The sequence below is a fragment of the Talpa occidentalis genome, unplaced genomic scaffold (genome assembly GCF_014898055.3).
Source record: "Talpa occidentalis isolate TD23 unplaced genomic scaffold, MPIMG_talOcc4v2.1 talOcc4.11, whole genome shotgun sequence".
In the NCBI taxonomy this organism is placed as follows: domain Eukaryota; kingdom Metazoa; phylum Chordata; class Mammalia; order Eulipotyphla; family Talpidae; genus Talpa; species Talpa occidentalis.
The window spans coordinates 80,262,619-80,275,147 of NW_023601104.1; the positions used below are offsets into that span (position 1 = coordinate 80,262,619).

Below are 12,529 nucleotides of genomic sequence, written 5' to 3' on the forward strand. Positions count from 1 at the left end.
GAGAACTTGAACTTAACTGTCTTCTAGTCATTTTGGAGATGGCAAATAGTTGGCCATTGCTGTTTGTGCCATCGCTATGCCATGGCCAGCATTCTTCTATTCAACCTCAGAATTCTTGATGTGACCCCATGGCTGTGCTGGCAGGTAATCTTGCCTTCTGCTTCAAAGACAAAGTCATGGCCTCTGCCTGGTTTTGCTTCCTCTTCACCTCCTTCTCCATTTTCCTTCAATTCTCTTTCTAAGGACCAGAGTTCTCTCTCTTCTTTTCCCTAATTCCTCTCCTTTGTTCTGATCTCATTCCCTTTCCACGTCTGATCTATGACTTTTCTCTATCAGCCATTCCTTCTCCTGTTCCTTCCTGCAGAGATACTCAAATCCTCCCAGCTTAGAAAACTGTTCCACCCTCCTTAGTCTCTGCTGATGACACCTTCTGTCCTTTTCCCCAGGTTTCAATTTTTTTTTAAAGATTTATTTTTTATTTATACAATAGCTGGGGTAGAGGCCAGAGGCGCGGGAGGGTGAGAGGATTCACCAGAGACAGAGTGGGGGAGCAGAACAGGCAGACAGACCGAAAGCACTGCTGAGGAGAGCAGCGGGCACTACAGAAGAGGTCTGCTGTGCCATGTGGGCATCTCCCTGGCCGGCCGGGAATCAAACCCGCGCGGCAGAGGGTGTGGACAGCTTCAGTGAACACTGTGCTCAACCCACTGTGCTCAACCCGCTGCGCCACCGGGGAGGCCCAAGGTTTCATTTTTTTATATGGCATTTAGCACTCTGTCTGGGGACCCTGTCCTTGAAGCTGCTCCCCCAGTTGTCTTGGCTCTGTACCATTCCAGCACCGGCAGCAGCTGTTCCCATTCATTGAACACGTGCTAGTGTGGCCTCCCTGCATCCAGGCAGTGATCCTGCACATCAACTGTTACTCATACCCCTTTCCAAAGTAAAATGAACTGCTTTATTGCTAATTTCAAGCCAAACTCCACTTAGTTATTTTATCTTCTGGTTAAAGAAGAAAAGTCATAGGAAAGTGACAAATGATCTTTTTTTTTTTTTTAATTTGATGACAGTCATATTGCTGGCATACCCAAGTGTTCTTGTTATACCTCAAAATCATATCTTTTGATTTAAGGGTACCACTGCCTAATAATGGTAGACTAACTTTACAGTTAAAGTAATATGTGTATATACACTTCAAATTAAGTGTCATTTAGGGATCATGTTAAAGAATATATTTAGAAGCAAAAATAAACAAGTTGTAAGATGCTTTTCTTAACCCAAGTCCTATGGTTAAGGGGCCTTGTAAACCATTTGTGATTTCAAATAAAAATCTTCTCTGCCTTGGAGGTAACACTTCACAACTGTCATCTGGGAAGAGGAAGAGAGGACTGGATCCCAGGAGAGTATCACTTTTGCTCCCTCTTTGCAGTCATTTTACTGTGTTTGCTGGAGAGAGACTGTCCAATGCATGACCCAGTGAGTGAATGTGTGAATAAATGAGCAAAAGAAGAGAATGAAGTTGATCAATGCTTGCATGTCCAAATTAGGTGTTCAATTGGGCCCTTAATTTTATCTGGGCCTATGACACATTGTCTTCTTCATTGGGCTGTTAATGGCAGGTTTAGACTTGGATGCTGTAAAAATTATAAACTTGACTACTTTTGTATAGAGATGGAAAGTGCTATCATAAAAATTATTACCATAGTTTTAGACTCTCTCAGAAAGCTTTTAAGAGAACGCTGCCATAGAATTCAAAGAATTAGTTGGAGCCTCCTTTTTTTCCTCTCTTATACTGTGTCAAGTAGAGAAATTTCTGCAGGGACCGAATTTGTCATAGTGTTGGTGCCATTCTTCCTGCTGGTCACAGATTTGTCATGACAACAAGTGTCATAGACTTGTATCCACAGATTGGTTGTTTTGAGGAAAAAAATGGATGGAGGTCCCTGGGGATATTTCTTTTTGTTGATTGATTCATTGAGCAGAGATCAGATTTGAGCTCTCAAGGCTCAGTTGTGCTATCTGTACCATTTGTGGTTCCATTAGACAGGAAGGAAAGAGAAGTGGCAGAACATATTCCTTTGTTGGATGGTAGCATTCACCTTTGAGTCATCATAAAAATTCTTACCGTCAGAAATCTTAGTGTGAGAAGTCTTAGTGAAAAAGCTCAAAAATCTTAAAACGTGATGCTACCTTCTCAATTTTATTTCCAATTAAATTAATATTTGATATAAACAATGTAAGCTAGCATCGTATTCAATACTGTTCAGGTTTCTCTCTCTCTCTGTCTCTCAGTTTCTAATTTTCATTGTAGTTCTTATTCCTTGCTTTTTGAGTGTAAGCTTATGGTCGAATAAATCAAATTAGCTTTTAGTGAATAGATTTAGTTTTCTCTAATGACTTTTACCAACCAAAGTATACTCTCTTCTTACGTGACAAAGCCAAAGTGGATTATTAGTTACATGACTGACAAGGAAAGGCACTTCTAATTTTATTTAGTGACTAAAATAAATTACTTTACCGTAAATTAAATGTGAAATAAATGTATGATCCTCCCTTAATGAACAAAGCAGATTGAGAGGCAAGCAAATTTGTAGTGGATCTCTTTAACCAGTTGGTGGTGCTAAAAACTCTGCTAAGAAACTAATTAGAAGGAAAGGAGGTTAACTCCAACCCTTTCCTATTATTATTCTATTAGTTTGTGAAAAAAATAAGTACCAAAAAAAAAAAAAAAACAAAACCACACATGTCCAAATTATTGCATCTTCTAAGCCTAGGAACCAAACCAAATCTCTTTGATGGACAACAGAATATATTTCTAGTCAACTCCTATAAAGATGCCGTTGGCTCCTATAGTGTTTCACATATTGGAAATTGTGTGATTGTATAACATCTGGCTCTGTTCTAGAGCTCTTAGCCTGCTATCTAGGGGATGGAGGTATAGGTGATGATAAATGCTGGTACAGGTGATGATAAATTCCCAGTTCGTTTTGGGCGCCGCATTTACATTTAAGAAATATGGATTTGTGTTAGGGCTACTAGTCTTTACTGTCGGTGTGCTTTGTCAGGGGCTAGGTTTATTTAACTCTTTTTAAGCCTTTGATTTTTTTTTTTTTTTTTTTTAAGCATTGAAGGAGTTCAATAGAGCAGTGAATGATCTGTGGCTTGGATATGCCCCGGAGATGCAGTTAAAGAGCTTCAGAGGCCTGGGACTCAGGGAGAGCAGTTTTGAATTTACCTGCATATTTCAACCCTGTCCCTTAGTCACTCATATAATTCTTTATAGCCCAGTTTCCCCAACTCGTAAAATGGGGGTAATCACTTTGCCCCCGAGTTGGTGTAGGCATGAAACAGGTAATGAGTGCTTGTTAGCTGTCATTTCCTACTGCCCTCATTTGAGGCGAAGACCCCTGTGACTCAGTTGTCTTTGAGGCCCCACACCCACTCTAGACTTAAGGCCTGAGGAGGAGGTCCTCTGTATGTCTGGTGGGGGTCTCTTTTTTTTTAGTATTTTTTTTAATGGAAAAAAAATTTTTTTAAAGATGTATTTTTTTATTTATACAAGCACTGGGTACAGTCAGAAGCGCGGGAGGGTGAGAGAATTCACCAGAGCCAGAGCGGGGAGCAGAGCAGGCCGAAGGACCCAAGTACACTGCTGAGGGGAGCAGCGGGTGGCAGGAGAGGTCTGCGCGCCATGTAGGACCCTCACCCGGTTGCTGGGGATAGAACCTGCGTTGCAGAGGCTGTGGGCAGCTTCGCAACCCAGCGCTCAACTGCTGCGCCACCAGGGAGGCCCCGGTGGGGGGGTCTCTTAATCCCCGGATGAGAAGGTGTCTAGGAAGTAAAGTCTCACCAGCCTTTTACTGCCCCAGACTCATAGAAGAGACTTGGGCACAGTGGGCCCCGGAATAACACAGGCTTGATCTGTGAAGGTCCACTTAGACCCAGATTCTTTTCGATGACAGCAGTTGGCCTCTCTATCCATGAGTCCCACATTCACGGACTTAACTAACTGTCCATGTGGATTGGTGGAATCCACAGATGTGCAACCTTATGACTCAGAGGCCGGTTCTCAGCGGCTTGAGCATCCGTGGGTTTTGGTATCTTGTAAGGGTGTGTGTGTCTTGAAGCTAGTCACCCAAGGATCTGCAGGAGTGACTGTGGTTACATCTGTTCTTTAGGTCTTACTGTCTACCGTGGGGAGTCTTGTGTTGACCTTAATCTGTCTACCATAAGATGGGGACAGGAAATGCAAGATCGTTGAAAGGGGTAGCAAAGGGTTTGTTCATCCATTCATTTATTTGCTCCGTGAACTTTCACTGAGCATATTGTTCTAAAGATGCACGGTGGGTCTCTGCAAAGCTGGACTTCCTGTGTGGCCGCAATGGGCAGGCATTCGGCATCTGGGTAACAGGAAGGTCATTTAAACTTAAGTATTCTTTATAGGATCATAATGTTCAGTTATAGGATTGTTGGTGTAATTTTTTCAAACTCTTTATAGTTTTGATAATTTTATGAACATTTTTTCACAACATTTCTTCTCTTTGGAAGGTTGAAACAGTCGAAAGAAGGTTTCAAGGTGACAGTGGAATCACACAGCACTATTAATTAGGCGCCTTAGCCAGCATAGAATTTAAAAATAAACCTGCATAAGGTAAGGTGTATTTTTTTGGAATGGCACCACTAACATCGTTGGTTAGATGTGATGGTAGATTCAGATTTCTGAGATGGAGGAATTACAGAATCCCAGTGGCAGATGCCTGAGGAAGCACATTTAGGAAGCACATTTACCGTCTCTCCCTTATTCTTGCTAAGAAAATGGAGAGAGGGCCAATGTAAGGGCTCACCCACGGATGCACAGACCTGGCTCCAAATTCAGATCTCCTGACTCCCCAATGCCAACGTATTCTTTTTCCATCTCAACTTCTACCCAATGAGCCATTTTCAGTGTAAATAAAAACAAGTGTATGCTTGTTCAGCCTTTGTTAACTTTCATCCTAAGCGTGGAGTATCATTTCTGCCCATAATCAGAATGAAAACTTTGGCTGCATACATGGCGGTGAAAGAAGGTGCTCCCGCATATATTGCAGAGCACAGCAAAGGGGAGGGATCACTCCCCCAGAGCCTGCTGTGCAGTCAGCCTGAGCTGATGGGTGCTGGCGTCTGGACCCTGCAGAAGCAGTCAGGGTTTCATTCACCGGCTGCCTTGCCTGCCTGGCATTTCATGTGAGATGAATGGCATCATATGCCACAGGTGTATTAGTAATCTCTGAGTTTGTTCCCCACTAAAAATGACCTCATTGTTTTGTGCTTCTTTTCCATAATTATACAGTAACAGGAAAATAAACCAGTTCTGAGTAGAGCCCACAGCAGAAATCTTGTGCTCTTTATGCAAGTTTGATTTATAGACGTGTACTGCAGAGCAGAGTGACTATGAAACATTCATCTTCCCGTTGCTAGTTGCCATGGAAATCGAGTACACAGAGCAGTGTCATTCCAGTCCTGGTGCTGCCTGCAGTAGTTTATTCCTTTGTTGTTCTCGTTTCTTAAGCAACTGCCGAGCATTCTTTCATCATTACAATTAATCATGCACACAAGTTTTTATCTTTCATCTCAGCTAGAAAGTACTAAAATTATATGACAAAATAGGGACAATTTAAATATTCTTGTGGCTTTAGGTATGCATTTTTTATTCCCCCCACCAAATCCCTTTGGAAAATAGGTCATGTTTTTAAAAAAAGCAGCTCATATTAATATACAGAAATTTCAATAAGGAGAGCAATATAGGAACTGGAGGGAAAAGCAATACTATGTTAAGGAAATCTTAAAGAACTTCTCCTAGTGTTTGTAGTGAAATAAATCTGCATTTTGTGTCATGCCAATCAACTAAAATCCATCTATCTACCTATCTACCTACCTACCTACCTACCTATCTTCTCTCACCAACTCTCCTATTATTAGCATCCTTGGCCTTTAAACAACCTAAAGATTTGCCTGATAAATATAGTAGCTATTAAAGAATAGGGATTCTTTTTTTTCTTTAAAGGTTAATGACGTCTAAAATTTTTTACATCGTAAGTGAAAGGAATTGTAGTTCATCTTCCTTATTATTATTTTTAAAGAAACCATCTTACCCCAGTTCCACCTGGTACAGTTCATGGGTACCTACCTTATCAACAATTAATAAGTGCCTCTGGATTATCTGCCCTCTTTCATTGGACTTCCACCAAGTCTGTTCCTTAAGAGAGCACGTTCTGGAATAACACTGGCTGGGTCAAAACCCCTGTTCTGTTGCTTATTGGCTGTGAGGCCTGTGGAAGCCTTGGTTTCCTCATCTGTGTTATGAGCAGCTGTTAAGATTCAGATAATGATAGGTTTTGTTGAGAGGGTTAAGAGGGACAGTTCAGGGCCTTGCCTGGTGGTGCAGGTGGTTGAGCGCAGTGCTGTAAAGCTGTCTGCAGCCTCTGCAGCATGGGTTTGATCCCGGCCAGCTGGCGAGGGTCCCACATGGCAAGGCAGACCTCTCCTGTCTTGCCCGCTGTTCCCCTCAGCAGTGTATTTCAGTCAGTCTGCCTGTTCTGTTCCTCGCTCTGTCTCTGGTGAATCCTCACCCTCCTGTGCGTCTGACCTGTATCCCAGTTCTTGTATGTGTAAATAAATAAATCTTTAAAAAAAAAAAAAAAGAGGGACAGTTCATGGCAGGGACCAGCAGGTGCCTGGCACAGGGTGACTGCTCAGGCAGGGGCACTGGGGTGGTGGTGGAGGTCCTGAATGTAACTGCTAGGATCACCCCACTGTTCGGGCTGCTGCACCTACCCCGCCAAAACTGAGTGGAGAGCTGAGCGCTCACCGGGGGCCGTAGGTCTTCCTCCATTCCCAGCCCCAAGACTTGGGACTCTGTCTGAGCTGTCCACGCTCACGTGTGATTGCCAGTGCTTTGTGATGGTCCCAAGAGGTATTCACGATGGTCTTTTCCTCTGCAAGCTGGCAAGAGAAGGCTGCCAGCTTCTTATTTCTCATCTCTGGCCCACCACAGGCTGGGTTTGGGGTGCACTGGGAGGGCAGGGGCTGCCTGATTGTGTCTTGTTTGAGGAAGGTTCTAGTGTTTGTCTATAGGGTCCCAAACAGCACCAGCTCAACTGCCTCTCCACCCTCCGCTGCTCTCTTGTCACTGGGTGGTGGCTGCAGGTTTCCTTCAGCCTTTCTGGAACTGGAGTTTTCTGAACTGGTGGCAGAAGCATTCTTTGTTGAAATTCACTCTCTCTAGCAGTCCTCCGGGGCACACGGCAGTGCCTATTTATTTGATTTAGCTTTTGTTTGGTTAGCCTTGTATTTTGTCTGTTTTGCTTTGTGCAGTTCTTTCCCCCTCCCCCTCCCCAAATTTTCATGTTTAAATTCCTTGGACTTCATTTCTGTTTATTTTTCTAGCTGGCTGCTCCATAGTGTTTCTAAAAGTTGTTTGCTTTAAGCTTTTACAAAATGAGTAGCATTAGATTAATTTGTCCATCTCCCCCTCAAGCTGGATCCCTACCATGTGACCTAAGTGCTCTTTTGTTAATGATTAAAACAAAATAGCCTCTATGGTTTCCCCTCTGCCACATTCTAACACCACAGTATAGCGTCTGCCTCCTCTTTACTTGGCTCTTTGTTCCTCCGGGCCCGGAAACAGTAGACTCATGTCAGTTCGAAATAGTTTCACTTTTCTGAATCCTGAGTTCTCCTTTCTCTGTGGTTCTTCCTGCTGCTTCTCACGAGATGAAAACTCTAGAGTCAGATTTGTGTCTTTAAATGAGGTGCTTGACACTTGACGTCACACAGCTATTCACCAGACGCCTGTATTTTTGTGACTCTGCTGGACGCACTCCATATGGCTTTCAAATCAGTGATTGAAATTGAGACCCTCTCCAGACATGTGGTTATCCTTCCAAATCCTCTATGGACCCCTGATTTTGTGTGGTCCTCACCTCAGACTTAAACTCCTGTCTTCCCTTGTCCCCATCGCTATAGGAGAGGTCTCTTTTACCTCACAAGCTTCTTTTTTTGTTTTGGAGACAAATACTAGTTAGCATCTGCTGCATTGCTGACACAGGGAATAGGTAAAAGTAAATGGGATAGACACTGCCCTGCCCTCTGAGGGCCGACAGTCTACTTGGGGAAATAGATAGTTAGAATCCAAGATGGATTCCTGAAAGATGAGTGCCAAGCACTGTGGGAATAGACAGGAAAGACTCTTAATGTAGGCTGGGAGGTAAGGGCCCGAGGTGGCTTCAGAGGACATGATAGCCAGCCTGAGGCCTGAAGGATGGAAAAAGCACTGCAAAGAGAGGGTGTGTGCCCCAGGCAGAGTGTGTCTACAGGAAGGTGGGAGAACATGGCATTTGGAATAACAGAGATGGCCTGTCTGGCCACTTGCTATTGAATACACTTGTTTTCCTTTGCCTGGGTGGGTGGATGGGATCAGAAATGAGACTGGAGAGTGGGCAGGAGCCAGTTAATGAGAGGCCTTGGAAGTTGTCAAGAAGTTTGAACTTTATCCTGAAAACAGTGGGAAATCACTGAAATATTTTAAGTAGTGGCATCAGATTTGTGATTTACCTGATTTCTGCTGTTGTGGTGTGGAGAATAGATAAAATGTGGCCAGAGAAGCCTTCTCTGGTTGGTTCCAGGGATCACCTCCCCAAACTCATCTCCTCCACTCCACAGTGTTTGTCCTATTCAACATGCCCATTTTCCAGATTGTCATGAAGTCTTTTCCCAAACTCTTAACTTTCCTTTTCTCGCTTCCAGCCTTGAAGGCCAGGACTCTGTCTTCTCCCAAACTCCTGGCTGTCTCTTGCTCTAAAGTAAATAGGTCATCTGGAATGTCCACTGGGTCCTCCATACTACCATTGCCTTGAGATCCCATGGCTTTGCTGACACACTTGGATCCCCTTGGATTTGGGGGTCAGCTTGGATCTAGCCTTAGTTCAGTGAGTTTCTTTGACCTTTGAACTTCATTGCATTCTACATGGGTAGCCCTTCCTGACGAACCAGACTGGGCCACAATGGACCAGAGAGAATTCCTGTATCTGTTCCCCACAGCAGTTGAATATTCAGCTATTCCCCCTGTACCTCCTTTGCATCCCCACGTAGGACAGTGTACATGGAAGACAGATTGAGATCAGATGAGTTGAACTAGTCAATAGACTTTGGAAAAGTTAACTTGATTTCTCTGTGCCTCAGTTTCCACATCTATAACTTACAGATATTAAGACGTCCCATATCATAGCATTACTCAGAGATTAAATGAATGAATACTCATAAAAACACTATGCCTGACCCACAGTAAGCACTCGCTTCTATTAATGTTTTAATGAAGGTATCTAGAATATCCTAGAAGAAGAGGCAGAAGGACATAAAAGGTTTTTGACTTCAGGAATAATTTGTGACAGCCACATGGGTATTAATCTGGGAAGGTCCACCCCTTCTCTTCACTCTGGGTAATTGAGAGATGACAGTAATACAGTTTTCTGCCCACTCAGGGAAACTGACCAAGTTGATTTCATTTCAAATCTGAGGTTTTATTCTGTGTTTGATTTTGCTTCCAGAAATTCTCTGAGTTTTCATGAAATTAAATTAGCTTTGCATTTCATAAATTATACTTTATTCAAAAAGGCAGTCATGATGTTTTCCTCAGCTCGTAGTTTGGGCTTTTTGGGACCAGCCTTTCTTCCTTAATAATAGTCATAATAATAGTCACTAGTTATTAAGGCTGTAGAAGCTAACTCTTTCTATATATTGATTTATTCCGCAAATGGTTAACTGATGGAACAGCATGTGCAAGACACTGAGAAAGGGACCTTGGGGGTTATAAGTACAAATAAGACAGGGACAGTCTTTTCCAGGGTGGCCCCAAAAGTAGTTTAGAAGATGGCACCTACACAGAAGAGCTAGTTGGCAAGAGTTCATTCCAGCCAGTTAGGATTTGATGTTAGGAATTAAAGAATCCTGGAGGAAAAGCATCCAGAGAGAGGGAACAGTGGTGTGGAGGAAGGAGAAGAATAGGGGATGAATCTGGGAAGGTGAGTGGGTGAACAGCCCCCACCTGTGCAGTGCTCACTGTACCCCACCCTGTTCTGGGTGCTTCGCTTGTCTATACATGGGATCTTCACCATGACCCTGTGAGGTGGCGACTGTTATCACCCTCATTTTACAGATGAGGAAACAGTCACAGTGTAGCTATGATCACATTAATAGATAGGATTTGGCTTTGACCTAGACAGCCTGACTACAGATTGGAAACACAAATAAGTATAGCCGTGATGAGAGGGGGAGCCTTTGCTTTCCCTTTTCTGCCTCTCCCCCATGCACCCCTTGAAAAGGATTTTGAATCCCTTGATCAATCAGAGATTTTGAAGGAATCATTTTATTTAACGGCCTGTTGCAGTTCAATTTCACTAGAATAAAGATCAGGACAGCATATAAATTTTCACAGTCAAAATAGAGCTGCATAATCTATGGCTATAACCCTTTTCATAGACCTGAGGCTGTGGATATATGAAAACACTTTAGCTGAATTGGACCTCCTTTTTATAAAATTCCCTGATTTCTGACAATTTGGTCATAAAAGCTTTTGATAACAATATCAAAACCCTCATAGTGCAGTACTGTAAAATGTGACTGTGTTAATGGTCAGGAAAAAAATCTGTATTTTAAACTGTCATGAACTGTTTAAACATCATAATGGGAAACATTTATGGCTTAAATAATTGAAGTCCACATTTCTCAGAATCCATCTACCCATCTCAACCTTTTGTTAGACCTTCAAACAAATCACAGAATCGGCTGGTTTGAGTTTCTGGTAACTCTTTTTATTCCCACCACGGGGTAAAGGGTTGGGGCTCAGATCCCATATTAGTGGGGAACCTACTTAAGCAGATCTGTGAATCTCCCTGGACTTCAGTTTCCTCTTCTAAAGTACTTCCAGCTTTGAATACCTCAATCTTCTGTTCCTACATCTTTTATCTACTTACTCTTCTTTTAAGTTGATGTATTATTCACAGATAACATTATGTTGTCTACTTTCTCTTAAAAGAAAATTTCAATGCATAATACAGTGATCTAATAGCAAGAAATGAAGGAGAAAAGCAAATAATTTGGTCATAAATTTCACCACTCATCATCATCAACTTTACTCAGCATTATTAATAAATGTTTATTAAGGACCTACTATGGACATGGTAAATACTTGTGTTGCGATACCTAGTATGACTACAAGCACAATGCAAAACTCTCGGACTCAGTAGGGATTTATCTTCTCTCAATTTCCCCATTGCTAGTGTTCCCATGGTGGTTACATCATTATTATTATAGACTCTTATATTCTTTAATCTTATTTTCTTATGACTCCAGAGAAAACAGAAGACTTTCATCTCAAGGGGATCCTTAATATGTCACAAATTATTATTAAATCATGTACTGTATTTTTCTTTCACTATTTTTCAGTGTGAAGAAGCTCCATTTAAACCTACTAGGTTATGCTTCTTAGGGAAAAAAATCATAGGCTTCAACGCTCACATCTAATCCAGTTGAGCCAGCTGACATACTAGTTTTAATGGTTTGCAGTGATAAATTTGTCATAGAATTGGAGCCTTCTCCAGGTTATAAATTGCCCAGACCCAAGTGCTATGGAAAATTTACAAGGACTGCCATTAGAATAGAATGTTTTAAATTATCTCAGTTGTATTGGAGAAGGAAAAAAACAGTCTGATAAGAGGTGTACCAAGTAGTCACGAGTTCATGGGACAGAGTCAGTGGGTTATTTGTCAAGTGATAAACTGAATAATGATGATGACAAAAGTATCTGTCATTTTTTGAGTGTTTTAGTGAGAAAGAGGCTTTGTCATTATTTCTTTTAAGCCTCATTATAACCTCATGAGCCATATACTTTTATTCTTATTTTACAGAAAGGAAAACTGAGCAAGAGAGGTTAAATAATGTCCCCCAAGCCCAACAGGTAATAAATAGCCATGTTCCTATTGTCCGTTGTCCCCTCAGTCCATCGTGTCTGGGAGGCACCAGCCTCAGCCTCCAGCTCTTCCTGCTCCTCCTGGCAAGGCCATCATTCTCTCACATTCACCCTTACCATCATGGCTGATTTTTTCTTTTCCTTTGCTCTACATCCAGCCAGTCACCAAGTCCCTTTGCTCACTTGGGGAGTGAGCTATCAGCCCTCTTCCCATCTTCTTCGTCCAGCTGTCTGGCCTCACCCCTAAGAGTCCAGGCTAAAGGCCAGACTCCTAACTCAGCACGCAAGGCTGAGTTCATTTTGTCCTCTGAGGTTCTTCTCTGACCTCCCTCCTAACAGCTGAGTCACTAAATGCATCAGGCTCTTTCTTCCACGTGACCCTGTTGTTCTGGATAAGTCCTTGCGGGGACATCCCCTCCACTGCACTCTGCTGTGTGAGCCCTGTCACCCTGCAGGGTGAGGCTGGGTTCCCTCCCCGTGACTAGTCTCTGTAGTCTGTTTCCCCCGACTCCCTCCTCCTGCCTGGTC

The 12,529-nt window shown here is 42.7% G+C and overlaps 1 protein-coding gene across 14 annotated transcripts in view; it reads left to right on the forward strand.

Annotated features, from left to right (window-relative positions):
• EFCAB11 (EF-hand calcium binding domain 11) overlaps window positions 1–12,529 on the forward strand; it is a 132,320-nt gene that overhangs the window by 29,135 nt on the left and 90,656 nt on the right. Inside the window, exons 6-7 of one of the 14 annotated variants that reach the window (XM_037503722.2) lie at window positions 4,546–4,648; window positions 11,940–11,968. The exons of 12 other annotated variants lie outside the window; for them this stretch is intronic. In XM_037503722.2, the coding sequence (XP_037359619.1) occupies window positions 4,546–4,606 (61 nt within the window). In that variant the 3' untranslated portion in view covers window positions 4,607–4,648; window positions 11,940–11,968. Of the gene's footprint in view, window positions 1–4,545; window positions 4,649–11,939; window positions 11,984–12,529 lie in introns of those variants that run through there. One more of the 14 variants, XM_054691712.1, reaches the window with a different exon arrangement.